The following is a 21,992-nucleotide window of genomic DNA, read 5'->3' as shown; positions in this document are numbered from 1 at the left end:
ACATGGAAAGCAATTTTCATTATGAAGTTTATGGCAAAACAATCAAAGCCATAATCAAAATTAGGGGGCACAGTTCTGCTTTATTATTATATATCAGTAGATTGTACTCTAATTTTTTGTTATCATCACCAAAGAGAGATTATAAGAGTGGTAGTTATTTGACTTCTGTCACATCTTCAACATATACAATAAGATGAGATCTCCTTGAGAGAAGACTGTGCAAATTAGATGGCTAAAATTTATTCAATTAGGATCTCTAAACTATTTCAAGATCTACTTTCCCATTGCAGCAGCCACCTCCTTAATTTTGAACTTTAGTAGTTAATAATATAATTCATATGTTCATGCATACATATTATATTTGTACTTATGGATTTATATATTTGGATCAAACTTTTTTTGTGGTTTTTTATTATAATTTTTGCACTTCAATTATTGAAATTTGTGCAGTTCCCAACACAAGAGACAGCAGACAAAGAAAGTTTCCCCTGACCGGCGTCCAACAAATTCACACTTCCAGTCAAATGGAGATGAAGACACTGAACCTGAGAATGCTTTGGCAGATGGTGTCTCAAGCTTGAATCAGGGAACCATACCTGATGGTGAAGATGCTGATGTTGACTCACATATAGCCATTGAGCATATCAATGATAATCCTTTGAAGCATCTAACTGTTTCAGAGGAGATGACACCTTTGGTAATTTCCTATTGCAATATATTGCCAATGAGATAAATAATGTGGATTCAGATCATATCACTTTGCCTTTCTCTTAACTGATTTGTTTTATTTGTCTTGGTGGATGTCACTTTGTATTGAATACTAGCCAGTCAAGAAGATTAGTCGAAGAGTAAATAACTTAATATATGTTTTGGGCATACTCTTGAGATTCTTGATAACGAAGAAAAAATTCTTCATAAAAACACTAGTATGATTCATGTTCCTTCTTCAAACCATCCTGATGTAATTATGATGTCAAGTTCAATTACAGAGAACTTATATTTGTTAATTTGTTTTCTTTTGTTAAGAAACAACATTAGTGCTATATATAAAACTACAAAGAGTGATAAGGGGTCCTCCAAAAGCTCATGTACATCAGCACAAATAGAATGAAAAAAAAAAAAAAGAAGAAAAAGAAGAAAAGTCAACACGCATAGTCCAAATAGCTCAAAGTGCATAAGCTCCCCAACCAAGGCTGAAAATATAGCTCCTCTTTTATCCAGTCTGCCAATTATTTGATTTTCTGATTCCCAACTCCTTGTCCTTTTTACTTGTACACATGGTTGACTAACTCATAAGATGAAGCTTTCTCCCCTCAACTTGATTCCCTTAAAAGAGGCCTCTCTAGATATTCTTCAATCTACTTTTAATTGTCTTTGGAATGATTATCAACAATATAAAATAAATTGGAAAGCTTGAAAGTGTACTTCTACTAAGTGCCAATCTAGCTCCATTGGACAAATATGATTCTTCCAAGAAGTCAACCTTTTCTTAAAATTCTCTTTCATCGAATGCCATGCTGAGTAGGATTTGAAAATAGCACCCTAAGGCAATCATAAATAGGTAGAAGGATAATCACCCACCCTTTGTCCAAGCAAAGAAGCCAATCTCGCTGCCCTCTCAATCTCCCTAATGTGGTCATCTCACTCTTTTGCAAAATTTATCTTCAATCCTAGCATTATATCAAACCAAGTCAAAACTTGCCAAATATAATTCAGTTGGTTGGGAAATTTGAACTTGACCTATAATTCGATTGGGTTGGGTTAAAAATCTATCAACTTGAGCCCAAATTAAAAGCTCGACCTAAGACATGAAAATTGTTTAACCTATAGTTATAGATGCATTGTTTTGCAAAACTCATTTTTAGGTATATTTAATTTTTTTGTAAACAATTTTATTTTGTACTTATTCAATTAGTGACTTTGGGCCTATGGCAAAGGCTATTCAAATTAGCCAGTTTAGATTGGGTCCCTTCAAGAGCATATGTGATATGATGACTAATCTCATATAGGGGTTTGGGAAGCTCTATTAAAGGCACAACCCTGTGCAAATCGCTTGTCTTTCGTTGATATGGTTTGTGTGGAGGGAAAGAAATGCTAGGGCTTTAGAGACAATTTGGGATCTAACATTTCTATTCATCTTTTTGGGTCTCTTGTACCACGACATTAAAGGACATCCCTTTTAATGTTGTTTAGCTCAATTGACATTCCATGTGTAGGTCATAAGGGTTTGAATATTGAGGAAAAGAGATTTCTTCTTATCTTATCAAATTGAAATGTTGTTATTCCTCATAGATGTTAAGATGGTTAAAACCTTAGTTGATTGAGAGGTTTTGTTTTGATTTTTCTCTTATTGTTCTACATAGATATATAGGTCTTATTAGTATATCGGATTATTTCAATCTTTTTTTTTTTAGCTTTTTTAAATATAGAGAGGATTCCTTGTTCTTTTTATGTATTCGTTTTATCCATTTCTAATACATTCTTGTTTTCAATAAAATGCATACATATATATTGAGTAGTAATGGACATAAAATGTGTAAAATCAAAAATTTTTTTTCTTTAACTTGAGCAACTTGAAGAGCTAGTTTAAAATTGATTAAACTCCATGTTAGGCAAATCTCTAATTAGAGATGAAGTTCAGTTGGTCTTTTTTTTTTTTTATTAGAAACAAAGAAAAATATATTAATAGAAGAACAGATACAAGAGAGATAAAAGAAACAAAAGAAAGAGAAAAAACCAAGGGAAGGATGAGAGGTCCTTCCTACACAAATTGAACAAAGGAGAAAACTCCCAACAATAGAACTCTAAAAACAAAGAGAAACCCCAACAATCTTCAAACTTTTGAAGCGCAAACCGCAATCCAGTTGAGTTGTAAAACATTTAGAGGAATTCCTCTAAAAGCTTCAGTACAAGAATCCCATAGAGAAGAATAAAACCGAATCAAATCTCATAACATATTTTCTGTTCTTCCTTTATCCTCAAAGATCCTATTGTTTCTCTCTTGCCACACCATCCAAATCAAAGTAAGGCAAGCAATTTGTCAAAGTGTCTTGCCTCTTAATGAGTTCCCCAAGCCTTTAAAAGTAATAACCAACATGTCCTCAAGACTCCTTGGAGGGACCCAGACCAACCCTGCTAGATTGAATAACCTGTGCTAGAGTCCAATGGTAACGGGACAATGAAGAAAAAGGTGGTCAATCGACTCTCCATTTCCTTTGCAAAGAATGCACCATTGAGGACAGAGGGCTTTGTAGGGTCTTCTCAATTGCAACTTGTCATTGGTGTTTACCTTCCCATGTGCTACTAACCAAACGAGGGCCTTAACCTTTGAAGGGACTTTTGAACTCCACAAGAACTTGGCCGGAAAGGACAATATAGGATTTGAGACTTTTGACAAGGCCAAGAAAAAAGATTTCACTGAAAACAATCCTGACGAAGACAAAGACCACGCTCTTGAATCTGATGAAGAAGGAGAGAAAAACACATAACTAAGGGAGGACATTAATCTCTAAAGGAGATCAATTTCTGAATCCGTAAGATTGTGGCGAAAGTTAAAATTCCAAGATAGTGGAAAGGAATTGCCAAGGACAATTGAGACAGTGAGGTTTTTTTCTGTAAAGATCAGCAAATTGAAAACACAAAGTTTGGTTGCCTCACCAAAGATCTTCCCAGAAACGAATTCTCTTCCCATTGCCCACCACTAAGCGGACAAAAGGGGAAAACTCCTGGAAAACTTGAGCAATAGCCTTCCAAGGACATCTGTGTGACCATCTAACCACCATGTTGGCGTCCCATCTATTAGGATGTGTCCCATATATACTCGCAATAACCTTATGTCAAAGGCCACTCCTTTCTCTAGGGAACCTCCAAAGCCATTTCCCTAAGAGAGCAATATTTCTCATAAAAGTCTTCCCAAAGCCCAAACCTCCCAACTCCTTTGGTCTACTAACAACCTCCCATCTGATAAGATGATATTTCTTCCCTTCCCTCGCCCCAGACCAAAGAAAATCCCTTTGCATCTTTTCAATCTTTGAAGCTATTGATATTGGGATTTTAAAGAGAGAGAGGAAGTAGCTAGGGATGTGAGACAGATAAGACTGAATTAATCTTCTCTCCCAAAGACAAAAAGGCTTTTTTCCAACCATCCAGCCTCCTCGAAATTTTCTCAACCACCGGATTCCAAAAGCCTATTGTCTTTGGGTTCTCTCCCAATGGAAGGCCTAAATAAGACAAAGGCCACTTTGACACTCTGCAATCCAAAATTGATGCCAAACTAGACAACAACTCCTGCCTAGTGTTAATACCTGAAATATTGCTTTTTTCTAAGTTCATTTTTAAACCAGATACTTGCCCAAAAACCAAAATGATAATCTTGAGGTTTTGAAGATGTTCCATAGAGGCTTTAGAGAAAAAGATGGTGTCATCAGCAAACTGTAACAAAGACACTCTAGTCCTATCCCTCCCCACAAAGAAACCCTCAGTTATCCCAGTTTCCTCTGCTCTGATCATCAACCTACTTAGAATATCTGCCACTAGAGTAAAAAGGAAAGGAGAAAGGGGGTCTCCTTGTCTCAAACCTCTAGAGGCCTTAACCCAACCCTTTGCATTCCCATTAACTAGGATTGAAAAACTTGATGAAGACAAACGACCCCTTATCCAAGATCTCTATTTTTGGCTGAACCCCTTCCTTTGTAGCACATGATCTAAAAAGCCCCAATCCACATGATCTAAAAAGCCTCAATCCACATGATCATAGGCCTTCTCAAAATCGATTTTGAAGACTACCCCTTTCCTCCCCTGACCTTCTTTTCTCATCCACCACTTCATTGGGTCTTAGGTTAGCTTCTTACCCGATTAACTTGCTCGAGTTGCAATTTTACCTTTAGACTAATTTATAAGAGGAACTCACTATTAATATTAACAAACATTACCTCGTATGAGAATGATATATTGATCTCTAAAATGTAGCAAGATTTTAGCAAATGGGACCTTGAAGAAACGATCTTTGGAGTAGTAAGATAACAGATGTTCCCATAGAAGTCAATCACAAATCCTTTCTTGTGCTTCGATATCATGTTATTCCTCTTTGACCATATAATCCACATGATAGCTAGGATGATCCCTCTAGAGATTTCATTTTAGGGCTCCTCCCAAACCCTTGAAAGGAGATGAGGAATATGTTAACAATGATAAAAACTTCATGATTTTCTCTTCTTTGTTTTGGATAAAGGATCTGTCGAAGATCTTTGGTTGATTTTGTGTTAATAAGAAATTTGGACAAATATCCTTGATTATGTGTTGATTTCCTCTTAATGCAAAAGTTGACAAATATCTAATGAATCTAGTTGTATATTTTATAGTTTTCTATTCTTGTAAATTTGACCTATGATTTACTAACTTAAAATAGGTAATTTCCTTATTGCATACTATAAGAATAATTTTTTATTGTATTTTGTCTCTATTTATTCTTGTATATGGTTATTCAAAGGAATAAAAAGGAATTATTTTCCTACATGGTATTACAGTGGGTTAGGTTAATCTAATCTCATTTTGGGCCTTTATTGGCACCCTTATTTTGTGTTTGCCTTCATTGTAAACTTCTAAGGGTTTTGTCCTTCACCGCTGATACCTATTTTGGCCTGTATAACTAGTCTTTCAATTATAAGTTGCATTTTTTTAACTAGTTTTATTGAGGATGTGTGAATCTTGCATTATTTCAACCACCCTAAGCCCAAATTCCACCAACCAGGGCTCTATATATAGTGATAACTAACAGAATGAATTTCATGGAGTGGTTCCAATCTCCCAAACTATTTTTGAAAAGTGAAGGAAAAACGAAATATGTGATGGGAATAGCATCACCACTAGCAGTGGAAGATCCTAAATTGTGTATTAGAAGGCAATTTAGTTACATGGAAAAATAAGAAGCAACTGATGGTTGCTTGCTCTAGTGCCTGGAAAAGTTTAGGGCTATGGGTGATAGGAAATGGGAATTGCTTTAGTTGAAAATAATACTTTCAGATTTGAAAGTAGAAGTAAAGGAGTTGCTGACGTTATATTGTGATAATAAAGTGGCCATAAATATAGCTCATGATCTCATGCATCATGATCTACAACTTTTTAGATTGTTGACATGCTTAGAATGCAAAATATCTTTTCACCAGCTTGATGGGGGATGATGAATCTTTAGCTGATTCTTTCTTAATATGTAAGTTGACTAATATCCTAGGTCATGGGCTGATTCCCTCTTAATGGGAAAGTTGACAAATATACCATGAATCTGATTGTATATTATTTAATTTCCAATTCTTGTAAATTTGACTCATGAGTTATTGTATGTTTTACTAACCTAGAATAGGTAATTTCCTAATTGTATGTTGTAAGATGTCTCCCTATAATCCTTTACAAAATTATTCAAAGGAATAAAAGGAATTATTTTGTATAGGATCCTTTCTTGGATACAAAAGATTTAGAGGTTAAGAAGGGTAGCTAGTCCTTTGTAGATAATACTTTGTATACATTCTTTGTGGTAGGGCCAAATAGCCTCCATGATAGCTAGGATTATCCCTCTATATAGAACTTCCTTTAGGTTTCTTCTAGGAACACTTGAAAGGAGACAAGTAACATCTCGGTATTGAGAGAACATCCACTTATAGTTTTTTTCTTTTTGTTTTGGATAAGGATTCTTTTTGTGTATATAGAAGAATTAGAGGTTAAGTCATGTTGCTACCTCTTTGTTGATGATCTCTTATATACATCCTGTAGACCAAAGTGATGCTTCTTTTTGGTGTGTTCAATATAATTTTCATTTTCCCATTAACAGGAAAGATGGGTAGCTACTTTGCCCATTTCATCTATTTGGCTTTTTCATGTGGTTAGTTGAGAAAATTTCTATATCAATTGAAGATTAGATTATGTTATTAGGGGTGGACCTCTATTCTTTTGAGATCAAATATGCTTTTGTTTTTAGTTGAAAAAATGTTTCCTAATAAATTGTCACAAATGTAAGAAGTTTTTAAGCTTTTTTTTGTATGAATTGTAATAGTTGTTAAATGTGGCATAATTATTTAGGATTCATAATTTTGTTTCATGCTTGTCACTTGTAAGCTCCTTGTCTAATCCCCATAAAATTCGATCAATTGAAAAGTTTCGGTAACATCTTTGGGATTAGAAAAGGATTTCAAAATCTCTTAGGACTCAGGCTAGTCAAAACGAGAAGGGATATTCCACATCCAATAAGGGAAAAAGTTCTTGACACTGTATGTGCATGGACTTTTCTTAACTTTGTAGACGTTTTAAAGTCGTAAGATCTCTTTTGTGCCTAGAATGGATAATATTTATATAATTGGGAGCGGGTCGTTACAAATGGTATTAAAGTGGATCCTTGACTCTAGTGTGAGAGTTTGTTTGGTCCTATAAGGGATGTTTGTTTGTTTAGTCCCACAATCTTGTGGGACATGATAAGGACATTCTGTTTACATTAGGGGGTAGGTGGGGGGTGGTTATTGTGATATCCCACATAAAATAAGGGAAAAGTTCCTGGTGCTATATATGTATGGGTTTCTCTTAACCTTGTAGATGCATTTTGAAGCAATGAGAGCCCCTTTGGGCCCAAAGCGGATAATAAATACACAATTGGGAGTGGATCGTTACAAAGGGTTCTCACAGATCTTAGGTGGGTTGATCGTAGATCAAGGTGAGCTCCAAGAGGGAATTAATTATATCTAAAATAATAACATCCTCTTCAATTAATTGAGATAATAGTATCTAAAATAACAAATTGAACAAGGTATTACAAGATTAGAAGCTGTGGTGCAACAGGGCCAAAAAGATTGAGGGCATTTTGTATCATCCACTCCCAACCTTGCCTTTAGGACTCGGTCCTAATTAGTATGCACCTTTTCCTTTTTTTAAAGGAATTGAACTCTTTAAATTTTTTTATTCGTTATATTTGGCTCTTTTTGATACATAATGGTTGCAGTATTCAGTAGATGATGATTACTTTTAAGTTATCATATGCAATACTTATACAAGGTTAAGAGTGGGAAGTAGTTTCAACTATCCATTGTTGTTTAATTTTCAAGAAGATACCGTATTCATTTTTCATCCAGTTGAGGCATTTAAATTCAGGTAAGTTTGCCAATACAGTAAAAGGTCTTATCTATGCTGATGTTGGGTTATAGAAAGGATGGTTTTACGATCTTTATTGTGATTTTTCTGAAGTGAATCTTTTTAAGGTTTTAAAGTCATCATTTAGTTGCGAGTTGCAGCCTTATCTGTGACTTTGGATCAATGTTATGTGATATGTGTTTGGAGACTATCTATAATCATTTTATAGATATTGTGTCTGAAAATAATCATTTTATATAAGCCAAATAGTACATATCATAAATTCAATCGAATATCCCCTGGAATGTGACATCTTGCAAAATAGACAAGAATCTATAATCACTTCATATTGGAAAAAGTAGCGTTGAAAATTTTATTTTGCTGTTAATATTGTATGCTCCACTGTCCAATCAATAGAGGAAAACAAAGGAAATATGAGGTTGTATAACCATTTTCCTTGTTTCTAGAACCTGGAGATGATTACCTTTTGTCGTTTTGTTTCTTTTTGTTGGGCAAAAGAAATATATGTGCTTCAGCTATCCCGCCTGTGGAAGATGAGGCCTGCTCTGGTCAACACACCAGAAATTCAATCAAGTCATCTTAATACTCCACTTGGTTGGGCAAAAGAAATATATATGCTTCAGCTATCCTGCCTGTGGAAGATGAGGCCTACTCTGGTCAACACACCAGAAATTCAATCAAGTCATCTTAATACTCCACTCGGTTACAAGTGCATCTACTAAGCTCGATTTGTGCTATAATATGATACTATGAACCTTGTCAAATAGTGCTATATAACAGTTAAAACTCTATTAGGATAGAGTATATTAAGTTCCAGTTTTTGTTTGGAGGCTCTGCCTCTAAGTAATAGTGGTTGTAGCATTGCTGGTATGGCTGTGGGTGTTGCATTGGTGTGAGTAATGGCTATTGTGGTAGCAGAATTTGGTTGTGGGGGGTTCAGGGTGGGGGTTTGTGGTTTGTTGTGTTGGGGGATGGAGAAGATGATTTGGTGAAAGAGGTGCTGATGATGGTAGTTCAATGGGGGTGGGAGTTGGCTTTGGCAGTAATGGATTAGTGGAGGTAGTGTGTCAACATGGTTGAGGGCTGGGATATATTGAATTTTAGAACCTTTCGAAGATGTAGTTAAACAAAGAGTAAGAACCAGGGCTTGACAGTGCTACACAATGGGGGCCAAGTGCTCTGTTTGTGGTTCGATCTATTGGAAGTTATGGTTTGTTGGAAGCAAGTATATTACCTATTTAAATGGACCTCTGAGCAGTAAAAGATACAGATCCAGAAATAGCTGAATAGTGAAAGAGGATCTGCATGCGATAGAGCTATATATTTGTTTTTTTCTTTTGCTTATTGTCCATACTAGATATTTGGTATATCTGTGTCATTATGACACTCTTATTCATCTTAGAAAATAACTTTCTGGTCTTTGATTACATGATTAACAGAAAGAAAAGAGAAACATTGCAAATTTTTATGAAGCTATTGTCTGACATACAGGGTATAAATGTGAAAAGTGGAGAACAGCTTTCAAGTTTTCAACTCGAGGATTTGGTAGGCATGCTAAAAAATGCGGAGAAAAGTAGGACATCTTTCTGCTATACTTGAATATTTTTAATATGCTTTAGTTTAATTTGTTTTGTGTTGCAGAGAATATGTGTACGCTTACTTTGTTTTTATTCAATATGTTAGATATCCTTCTTCTCAACCAAGCTAGGGTTCGTGCACTTCAAGATCTTGAAAAAATTCTCACTGAGAAGGATGCTCTTCAAGGAGAAATTAATATTTTGGAGATGAGATTGGCAGAGACAAATGCACGGATCAAAGTTGCTGCCCAAGAGAAGATACATGTGGAAATCTTGGAGGAACAGTTGGTTAACCTGCGGAATGAACTGTCTCATAGGGGTGTTACTGAGGGAAGTGGAGCTGATATGCACGAGAATTGGAATAAAGCTTTTGATGGTGTTCATTCTCTCGGCAAGGAGCTTAGTTTGTTGAGGACAGAGAATGTGTCCCTGAAGGATGATATCTTAGCACTTAAGGAGGAACTTAGTCATGTCCAAAAAACAGACAAACGTGTGGTAATGCTAGAGAAAGAACGTTCATTTTTGGAGTCTGCTCTGAAGGAATTGGAGTTTAAACTCGTAGCTTCTCAAGAAGATGTTTCAAAACTTTCTACTCTAAAATTTGAATGCAAGAACTTATGGGATAGGGTAGAAAATTTGCAAGTGCTTCTAGATAGAGCAACCGACCAAGCAGATAAAGCAATTTTGGTCCTGGAGCAAAACCAGGAGCTCAGGAAGAAGGTGGATATGTTGGAAGAATCTCTTGAAGAAGCTAATGTTTATAAGCTATCATCAGAAAAAATGCAACAATATAATGATTTAATGCAAAAAAAAATAAAACTATTGGAAGAGCGTCTTGACAGGTCTGATGAAGAGATACTTTCTTATGTTAAGTTATATCAAGAATCTATAAAGGAATTTCAAGATACTCTTAATAATTTGAAAGAAGAGAGCAAGAGAAGGGCACTAAATGAACCTGTGGATGATATGCCTTGGGACTTTTGGAGTCGTTTATTACTTATTGTTGATGGTTGGCTGCTTGAGAAGAAAATATCAGCCAATGATGCAAAGCTGTTGAGAGAAATGGTGTGGAAGAGAGATGGACGTATTCGTGATGCATACTTGGTGTGCAAGGACACGAATGAGCATGAAGCTGTGGCTATATTTCTCAAGTTGACATCATCACCAAAACGGTACTAATTATTAAGTTGTATTTTTTTCTTCTAAGAATTTATTTAATAAATTGTATTGTATGAAGCTGTGGTTTAACTTGTGCATCTTTTTGATCTTTAGTTCAAGATTGCATGTTATTCATATTGCAGCAGAGATGGCACCAGTTGCTAAGGTGAACTTACCTTTATACATTTGTTGCTTTATTTTTAAATTTGGATAGAATATATATTAGAGTTTTTTTTTTTTTGGATATTATATTGTTCTGTTTATTAGATAGTCAAAATCTTTTGAGAAATTTGTGGAGTTTGACAGGTGTCTCCATGTTTCTTTGTGGAAAGAAGTATCTTTTAAACTATAATATTTCTTTCAGATAAACACACTTGGATGTGCAACTACAAAAATTTTTTTTAAAAAAAACTTACTACAGAAATGTAAAAGATCTCCTTTTTCCCTAAGCAAATTGGGATTGGTTTAATATGGTGGGTCTGACATGCATCTTCTTTTTATTTCCTAGGTTTGCCGATGTGTATCTGATGTAGGACAACCCTAGGATGGTTGCCTACGCTCAAGGGTAGGTGGGCTAGGGTTTTACTTTTATGGTGTAAGGAGAGGAACAAAGAATAAATTTGATGGTAGAGAAAATTATAAGATAAGAAATAGAGAGAAAAAAGAAACCATGAAGAAAAGATGGAAAACCTTAGAGTCTCACCTAGAAGAAAATCAATGAAGTCTTACCATTGAGGGTTGCAACCTTGCAATGAAAGAAAGTATAAGATTATTAATCAAATTCATTCCTTTGATTTACATTGATTAGCCTATTTATAGGCTTCTCTAAGAAATCCAAAGTCTACTACGACTCTAATAACCTATTATGATTCTAATTCTAATTATAACATCCAAAATCTACTAAGACTCTAATAACCTATCATGACTCAAATTCTAATTATATTATAACTCAACTAGCTAATCCTAATTAGATTCCAACAAATACCAATCCCAATTCAATTCTAATTAATATTAATCCTACTTAAAGTTTACTTAGGTCTTCACTTTCTTCCTTGAATAAACTTTAAAAGGCTTTTCCCCATCAATTCTCCCCGGCTTGAAAGAACTCGGCTCCGACGAGTTAGATGCTTGATACAATTCATAGAGATAGGGGTTAAGCTTCTGAAAATCCGTTGTCATAATCCATGTATTCTCAGAGTGTGGTTTGCCTCGCCATTTCACTAAAAATTTTTGGTATTCACCTTGTTGAGTAGACACAAGTTGATCATCAAGAACATACTCGATCTCAGGACATGGGCTAAGAGTAGGTGGTAATTGAAGATCCAACTCTTCACTTACATCATTGTGATGACCATGGTAGATATACAAATCTTCCACATTAAATATTGGACTAAAATGCAAGTTTGAAAGGAACTTTAACAAATAAGCATTCTCACCCAACCGCTTTAGTACTCGAAATGGACCCATTTTCTTAGCTTCAAGCATTTGATATGTGCTCGGATGAAATCTTTCTGGCCGTAGACGAACAATCACTAGATCACCTTCTTGAAACTGAATATATCTTCGATGTGCATCTATTGCCTCTTTATAGTTCTCATTGCTGATTTTGATTTTTTCTCGTACCTTTTCATGTATATCTCGTATATGACGTGCAAATGCATCACCATCTTGGCTAGTGCGGACAGAAGTAGGTAATGGTATAAGATCAACAAGTTGCTTAGGTTTCAGCCCATATGCCACTTCAAAAGGTGAGTACCCAGTAGTACAATTAGTGGAGCTATTGAAAGCAAATTCGGCTTGTGGTAAGACATTATCCTAATTTCTCAACTGATGTCTCACAATGCATCTCAAAAGATTACCAAGACTGCGATTGACAACTTCTGTTTGTCCATCAGTTTGAGGATGAAAAGAACTTGAAAATTTTAATTGAGTACCTAGCTTGGCCCACAAGGTTTTCCAAAAATAGCTCATAAACTTGACATCGCGATCAGAATCAATGGATTGTGGTAATCCATGCAATCGAACTACTTCTTTAAAGAATAAGGCAACAACATAAGAAGCATCCGAAGCCTTTTTACATGGGATAAAATGTGCCATTTTGGAAAATCTATCAACCACAACAAATATAGAATCAAAGCCCCATTGTGTCCTTGGTAATCCAAGTACAAAATCCATGCTCAAGTCTTCCCAAGGTTTGGATGGAATTGGTAATGGCGTATATAACCCTGTATTTTGCTTTGAACCTTTTCCTACTTGACATGCTCGACATTGTTTGATAACCTTCCAAACATCCTTCTTTAAACTAGGCCAAAAGAAGCGATCTTCCACCAAAGCAATGGTCTTATCTTGTCCAAAATGTCCACCCATTCCGCCTCCATGAAGTTCCCATATGACATGATCACGTAGAGAAGTCCTTGGTAAGCATAAACGATTTTTATAAAACAAGTACCTTTCTAAAATCTGGAAATCAATACATGTTGCTTTTGAACCACTCAAAAGAGAGGAATAAACATCTCCAAAATCAGCATCATTGTCATAGCAATGCTTTAATTCTTCAAATCCAATTGTAGTGGTTGACATGTTTACTAAGAGAAGGGCCTTCCTACTAAGGGTATCGGCTACTTTATTTTCAATTCCTGCACAATGCTTTAAATTAAAGGTAAATAGTTGAAGAAAACTACTCCATTTTGCATGTCGAGAGTTAAGCTTCTTTTGAGAATTAAGATATCGCAAGGCTTCATGATCTAAATACAAAACAAATTCCTTGTAATTGAGATAATGTTGCCAATGCCTAATTGCTTGCACCACCACATAGAATTCAAGATCATATATGGAGTATTTTTTCTTTGCCCCATTGAGCTTCTCACTAAAGAAAGCCACAGGATGTCCCTCTTGGCTAAGAACTGCCCCAATTCCCACATGGGAAGCATCACAGGCCACCTCAAATACTTTCTCAAAGTCTGGTAGACGTAGGATATGAGGGTTCACCATCTTGGATTTGATTTCTTCAAGTGTCTTGTTGGTCGCCTTGGTCCAAATAAATAAACCAGGTTTCATGCATTCAGTAATTGGGGCCATGATAGAGCTGAAATTTTGAATAAATCGTCGATAGAATGTAGCGATTCCATGGAAGCTTCGCACCTCATGGATATTTGTTGGTACTGGCCAATCAACAATAGCTTTGATCTTCTCCGGATCTGTTTCAACACCCTTAGAAGACACAACAAAGCCAATAAATACAACACTAGGGCTCATGAAAGTACATTTTTTCAAATTAATGTAAAATTTTTCAGCCCTAAGAGTGCGCATTACTTGCTTCAAGTGTTCCTCATGATCTTCACAAAATTGACTATAGATAAGAATATCATCAAAATAGACAACAACAAACCGTCCGATAAAAGGTTTTAATACCTACGTCATAACCCGCATGAAGATACTTGGAGCATTGGTTAATCCAAACGGCATGACTAACCACTCACACAATCCATCCTTAGTTTTGAAAGATGTTTTCCATTCATCCCCTGGTCTAATACGTATTTGATGATATCCACTTCTTAGATCAATCTTTGAGAAGATTACTAATCCAACCATCATATCTAGCATGTCATCAAGTCTTGGAATTGGAAGTCGATACTTGATTGTGATTTTGTTGATTGCACGACTATCCACACACATCCGCCATGATCCATCCTTCTTTGGTGTTAGTAGGGCAGGAACTCCACAAGGACTTAGGCTTTCACGAATAAAGCCTTTAATAAGTAATTCATCAACTTGCCTCTTCAATTCAACATGCTCTGTTGGATTCATTCTGTAGGCTGGTAAATTTGGTAATGATCACCGGGAATCAAATCAATGGCATGTTGTACGTCACGCATAGGAGGGAGTTGATTAGGTAACTCTGCAGGCCACAAGTCAGAAAAGTCATCAAAGATTTTACGTATATTTGTTGGATATTCCTTATCTTGTTCTTTAAATTCTTCCACTTTCTGAGCCATTAAAGCAAAAATAACTTTAGTTTCCTTGCTCTCAATTTCAAATTGACACATAGTAAGTGCCTTTTTTGGTTGTGCATTCTCCTCTGACTTCTTAAGGAGGGACTTCTTTCATTGGACGAAGGATCTTCTTACATCCATTGTGTATGAGAGCATATGTATTTTCATAGCCGTCATGTTGAAAGGTCTTCCAAGTAAAATATGACTTACTTTAATGGGTAAGACCTCACACCATACAGACTCTTCAAAGTCCTTACCAAAAAGGAATGTTACTAAGCAGTGAAAACTTACCGGGATAGAGGTGTCATTAACCCATGCTACTCTGAATGGATTTGGATGTTTCTCTGTTTTAAGGTTTAGCTTCTCAACAAGTTCTTGTGAAGCTGTGTTCAAACTGCTACCTCCATTAATGATCATGGTGCATAATCTCCCTTGGCAAGAAATACGTGTTTGGAAAATGCTAGTACGTCGCCAATCTTCTTCTCCTTTTACTTTTGGGACAGTTAATAAAGGTCATACTACAAGACTATGTCCTTCCATCATACCATCATAGTAAGTCACATTCTTCACTAACCTCATCTTCATTGTAGGTCTCTTCTTCCTTTGGGTAACTTTCCAATTCAGATTCTGGTTCTTCAACACAAAAGGGTAAACCTTTGGTTGGGCATACAACAACATAATGACCATGCCTACCACATTTAAAGCATAAAGGAGTCATGTCTACTTTTCTATCTCCAATACTCATTGAAGTTTTACCCTTATTACCATTCTTATGAGCCACATTCGAAGTTTGTTGAGTGTTGCCCCCACCATTCACATGATTAGAAGTTCTGAAGTTTGATGTGCTTAAAGGTTTGCTTGTTGTCCTGTTGGAGAAAGTGCTCCCAATTTGTGAACTTGGACGCCTGGAAACCCGAAATTTGAGGTCTTCTTCTATTTTGAGGGCTAGTTGATAAACGTCATCTACGGTATAAGTGTGTGCAACTATCATCTCAAGTTGAATCTCCATTTGAAGTCCAGCTTTGTAGCGGGCTGCAAGTTGAGCATCACTTTCCCGCACTTGATTTCGAATTCCCAATTCATGGAATTCTTCTGTATATTCTTCAACGGACTTGGTACCTTGTTTAAGGGAAAACAATTTTTTATACATAAGTTGTTCATAATCAGTTGGGAGAAAGTGCTCCTTCATCTTCAACTTCATCTCGTCCCATGTGTCAATAGGCGATTGGCCAGTTCTATGAACTTGATTCTCAATATTATGCCACCATAGACGTGCTACTCCTTTCAACTTTGCCTTCAAGCCAAGAACTTTGGCTCTGATACCAAAATTGATGTAGGACGACCCTAGGATGGTTGCCTACACTCAAGGGTAGGTGGGCTAGGGTTTTACTTTTAGGGTGTAAGGAGAGGAACAAAGATAAATTTGATGGTAGAGAAAATTATAAGATAAGAAATAGAGAGAAAGAAGAAACAATGAAGAAAAGATGGAAAACCTTAGAGTCTCACTAAGGCCTTCTAGGAGTCTCACCTAGAAGAAAATCAATGGAATCTCACCATTGAGGGTTGCGACCTTGCAATGAAAGAAAATATAATATTATTCATCAAATTCATTCCTTTGATTTACATTGATTAGCCTATTTATAGGCTTCTCTAAGAAATCCAAAGTCTACTACGACTCTAATAACCTATTATGATTCTAATTCTAATTATAACATTCAAAATCTACTAAGACTTTAATAACCTATCATGACTCAAATTCTAATTATATTATAAGTCAACTAGCTAATCCTAATTAGACTCCAACAAATACCAATCCCAATTAAATTCTAATTAATATTAATCCTACTTAAAGTTTACTTAGGTCTTCACTTTCTTCCTTGAATAAACTTTAAAAGGCTTTCCCCCATCAATATCTATATATTTGGGTTGCATCCTCTTTTTGTTAGGTGCTTTATCTTTCTATGGCTATCCAATAAAAAGGGTATACAGGGGCCTTGATTAGTTGATCTTAAGTTGAGCATTTTCTGCTTGGACTTGCATATTTTTTATTCATTATCTTTCATCTCATTGGTATTGGTTATAAAAAAAAAAATTCCTCTCTCTTTTGAATGAAGGCATATGTTTTTTCTGTTCCGTTAAATGTTTCAACTATATAAGTTGCAGTTCTTTCCAGTATATAATACTATATAACATGGTAAATAAGTTCTTCAATCATCATCTCAACCACACCTAACCATTCTGGATATTCAGCAATAAGGCTGACATAATTTCCACATTTTAAAGAGGAATATATCATAAAGGAAAGAGGAGGAATGCTTATAAAAAATAATAATAATAATAATTAAAAAAAAAAAAAAAAAAAAAGATAAGAGGAGGAAAGTCTTGGCTGGAATAATTTTCCCTTTCTTCCTTAAGGTTTTTGCTTTGGCTTATTGTATTTTGCTTCATAGCAACATACAGTTGTTAATATCAAATGTAATATATGAAAGTCTCATAAACATGTTCATAAGGGTAAATAGTAGTGTTAATAGGGTTATTAGACATTCAAACCTAGGCATCTCCCTTGGGAGCCTTTTTGGTTTTTCAGTTGAGCACTTACATTTCAGAAAAAAAAAAAATCAGATTTGTCTATTTAATAGTGTAATATTGTTGTATGTAGGATGCTCTTCAATATATTTTGTCTGTCATGGTCAGGTATACATATTTGTCTATTTAGATTTCCCTCAAGGGTGATTGCTGAGAATCCAGAATCAAATTATGTCATATAGGCTAGAGGAGTTTGCTGTTAAAGATAAGAAGTCAAACTTGGTTGAATAGTGTAAAATTCTACGATTAATTAGGCTGATTTTTTCCTATATTTAGGTTATTCTGTAGCTGTATATTATCCATAGGAATTTTACAGATATTTTCCCATCTTTTCTTCCTAGGTTTTAGCCTTGATCCTAGCCTTACTCATGCATATATGTATCAGCAGCCATGTACACAATTCATTGAGTTAGATTAATAGAAACTCTTTTTTTTATCTTTTCCCTCATGGCGTTAGAGCCCCGTTTTCTTGGGTTATGAGATTTTTTTAAGTAGCCCTCATTTTTGGTGTCACTAGAGAAATGCCTGAAGTTGTATAAGGGGAGAGAAGTCACTATGGGACACGTTTTTGGTTTCATAGAAAGTCTCGCCCCCTTTTCTTGGGTTCTGAGATTTTTTCAAGTGGCCCTCATTTTTGGTGTCTTCGGAGAACAATGTCCAAAGCTGTCTAAGGGGAGGGAAGTCACTTGGGACAAGTTTTTGGTTTCATAGAAAGTCTCACTATTCAAATTACAACTCATAGGCTCAATGGGCAAATTTTTTTGCATTGGGCCTAATTAGTAAGGTTTTTTTATCAGATGTCAAAGACAAGATGGATATTTGGATGGCTTAAAGAAGGCTCTAACTGTGATTGATCCTGAATTATGTTGTTTGGGATCCTGAGAATTTCATGGTGATGCCATGGCTAGTCAATTCCATAGAGACCGAAGTCGGTCAAGGGTTTATGTTCTTCTCTACTGTAGAAGAAATAAGGGATGTTGTTAATATTGCATTTTTAGATATGGACAACGACTCAATGTTGTACGATTTGAAACGTAAGGCTTGTGACATCATGCAAGGAGACCAGACAATGACAACTTATTGCTACACTATGAATCATCTCTGGCAGGAGAAAGAACGTTGAGGATAGCATACTTTATAGGAAGGTACTTGAAAAAGAAAGAGTGTTTGTAGAATTTGATTGGTTTTTTTTTTTTTTTGGGGGGGGGGTGTGTAAGTGGGGACTTCTAGAGACAAAGCCCATTCCATCGATAAGAGAAGTTTGGTCAGCAATAAGAGAAGAGGGTAGGCTGATGGTTATGATGACAAGAAAATCTAGCAAAGAAGGGTTCAACACTGAAATTAGAAACTGTACTTGTCAATAACCAACAGAAATTTAGTAAGAAGAATGATGATAAGGACAAATTGTGGTGTGATTATTGTAGTAAATCACGCCACCCAAGGATGTGTTGAAAACTCCATGGGAAGCCATAAGGGTGGGGGAAAAGAAACAAACCAACAAGCAGAAATAGTAGAGGATTTCAAGTGGCTAACAAGCTAAAGATTTAGCCTACTACATCTAAATCTCCAGTTTTAGGTAAGGAACAATTGAAGTTTCTCTAAAAATTCATGACCCCTTCTTCGTCTACAGGGAATGAAGCTCAAGTAGGTAATTTTCTCTTTACCCTACACACAAAAACATCCAACCCTTGGATCATAGATTCAAGGGCTTCAAATCATATGACATGTTCATCAAATATTTTCTTTTCTTACACTCCACGTTTAGGATGTCAAAATGTCAAAATATTAGATGGGTCTCGCTCATTTGTCACCGGAAATATTGACATCTAAAAAATTGTCCTAAAATAAGTGTTACATGTTCCTAATTTATCTTGCAATTTAATCTCTATCAGTAGACTCACTTGTGATCTAAACTGTCATGCTAAATTCTCTCCAATCACTGTGTAATTTAGAAGCTATGTTTGAGGAAGAGGATTGAATGCAAGGGAGTTGGAAGGCTTATTTATTTTTTAGGAAGAGGCTGAAAAGATTCCAAAGGCGTTACAATGTGAAAGTTCCTTTGGTAGTGAAATTATGTTATAGCATTCTGGACTAATGCATCCAAGCTTTGCTTACCTAAAGAAGTTGTTCTCTTCTCTATTTTTGAATAAAAATCACTGATTATCAATGTGAAGTGTGTGAACCGTCAAAGCATTATCGAGCTAAGTTTCTTATTCATGCTTATGCTCTATCTAGTCCTTTTTCCATTATACATAATGATGTGTGGGGCCCCTCTCGTGTATTCGGAGGTAGGTGGTTCATTACTTTTATTGATGACCATACTTGAGTATGTTGGATCTATCTTTTAAAGAAAAAATTAGGCACTGCAATTGTTTTCCAAACCTTCCACAAAACTGTTCAAAATCAATTCCAAACCAAAATTAAAATCCTTAGAACCAACCATGGGACAAAATATTTTTCAGAGTTTAGGGAAATATCTGAATGCAATGGGATTATACACCAATCATCATGTGTTGAAACAACCCAACAAAATGGAGTGGTTGAAAGAAAAAATAGCTATCTCCTTGTTGCTAGGACCTTAATGTTTCAAATGGGGGTTCCTAAACAATATTAGGGTGAATCCATTTTGATAGCCTCATATCTTATTAACAGAATGCCATCTTGCACTCTTGTACTCAAGATACTCGTGAACATGCTTAAGAAATTCTTCCTTGTTGTTAGCCTCATTTTTTTCTCCCTTAAACCAAAGGTTTTTGGTTGTGTTGCTTTTGTTCATAACTATAACCATACCAAAAGTAAATTAGATCCAAAAGCCCTTAAATTTTCTTTATAGGGTACTCACCAAATTAAAAGGGCTACAAATGCATTTGTCTAGAGTCTTGGAAATTCTGTGTAACAATGGATGTCACATTCTTTGAAAACCAACCTTACTACCCTAAACCTTCTCTTTGGGGGAAGAGTTTTAGAGAGGAAGATTGGTTTTGGGAAGTTCTACTAGTTACTATTCTTGAAAACTGCACTCCCATTGGCCCTACCATTCTTAACCCTATCTTAGATTTTGAAATACCAAATAGGGAAGATCATGTAAGAGAGGAAGATTTGAAGATTGGACCAGGAAAACAAGCAAAGATAAAAGTGTATTCGAGAAAAAATAAAGGAGCTAACAATTCTCCTCACTGCCAATCCCTTGACCAGAACATAAAAAACTTAGACAACACATGTAAGTCCCAAGATTCTCCAAGTTTCCCAAAATTCCTAAGTTCTGAATCCATTTATGAGTTGTCATTTAATTTGAATATTCCTATTGCTCTTAGAAAAGGGGTCCAAACTTCTACTTAGTACAATATCTCTATTTTTGTTTTCTATAATCGACTTAATCCATCTTTTAAAGTCTTTACTGCTGATCTCTCTAGTGTGAGTATCCTAAATTCTATTCAAGAAGCCTTGAAGGATAAAAAATGGAGAGAAATAGTTCAAGAAGAAATAAGAGCCCTATACAAAAAGGGACATGGGAATTGGTGGAACATCCTAGTGGAAAGAAGGTCATAGGATGCAAGTGAGTGTTCATAATGAAATTCAAATCAGATGGAACAATTGATCAATAAAAGGTTAGATTGGTTGCAAAAGGGTTCACACAAACTTATGGAATTGACTACCAAGAAACCTTTGCACCAGTTGCAAAGATGAACACAATTCAAGTTCTACTCTCACTTACTGCCACTCAAGACTAACCTCTGCACCAACTAAATGTTAAAAATGCTTTTCTTCATGTAGACTTAGGGGAAGAAGTATTTTTGGAATTGCCACCTAGCTTTGAGGAAAATTTTAGGAGAAGGAAGTTTGTAGATTAAGAAATCTCCCTACGGTTTAAAGCAGTCACGATGCATTTGGTTTAAAAAATTTACAGAGTCAATCGATGATAAAGGATACTTACAAAGCAAGTTGATCACACGATGTTTCACAAACATGAAGGACGTAAGGTGACTATACTAAATATATATGTAGATGATATAATGGTGACTAGAAATGAACTGGCCGAAATTAGAAATTTGAGGGATTCCCTTGCTAAAGAATTCAAAATTAAAAACCTTGGGGATTTGAGATGCTTCCTAGGCATTGAGGTGGCTAGATTAAAGAAATGATCTTCTTATCACAAAGAAAGTATGCTCTAGACCTATTAAAGGAAACCAAAATGCTTGCATGTAAACAAGTAGCACCCCAATTGATGCCAATCACAAAGTGGGAACATTGAACATAAGCCCAACTACATGAATAAAGACAGTTGCCAAAGGTTAGTGACCAAGTAGCACCCCAATTGATGCCAATCACAAAGTGGGAACATTGAACATAAGCCCAACCGCATGAATAAAGACAATTACCAAAGGTTAATGACCAAGTTAATTTATTTGTCTTATACTAAACCAGATATTGCCTTTGCCATTGGAATTGTCAGTCAATTTGTGCATGCACCAAATGAAGAGCATATGAATGCAGTGGTGAGAATTTTGAGATATCTCAAAGGAGCACCTGGGAAAGGACTTCTATTTTC

The 21,992-nt window shown here is 35.6% G+C and overlaps 1 protein-coding gene across 2 annotated transcripts in view; it reads left to right on the top strand.

The window, feature by feature from the left end:
* LOC117923817 (probable starch synthase 4, chloroplastic/amyloplastic) overlaps positions 1-21,992 on the top strand; it is a 62,116-nt gene that overhangs the window by 3,025 nt on the left and 37,099 nt on the right. For both annotated transcript variants that reach the window (XM_034842286.1, XM_034842287.1), the window contains exons 2-5: positions 451-697; positions 9,622-9,703; positions 9,814-10,879; positions 10,980-11,031. In XM_034842286.1, the coding sequence (XP_034698177.1) occupies positions 451-697; positions 9,622-9,703; positions 9,814-10,879; positions 10,980-11,031 (1,447 nt within the window). The remainder of the gene's footprint in view (positions 1-450; positions 698-9,621; positions 9,704-9,813; positions 10,880-10,979; positions 11,032-21,992) is intronic.

This window comes from Vitis riparia, chromosome 10 (assembly GCF_004353265.1).
Source record: "Vitis riparia cultivar Riparia Gloire de Montpellier isolate 1030 chromosome 10, EGFV_Vit.rip_1.0, whole genome shotgun sequence".
In the NCBI taxonomy this organism is placed as follows: Eukaryota; Viridiplantae; Streptophyta; class Magnoliopsida; order Vitales; family Vitaceae; genus Vitis; species Vitis riparia.
This window is presented reverse-complemented; position numbering and strand designations above follow the sequence as displayed.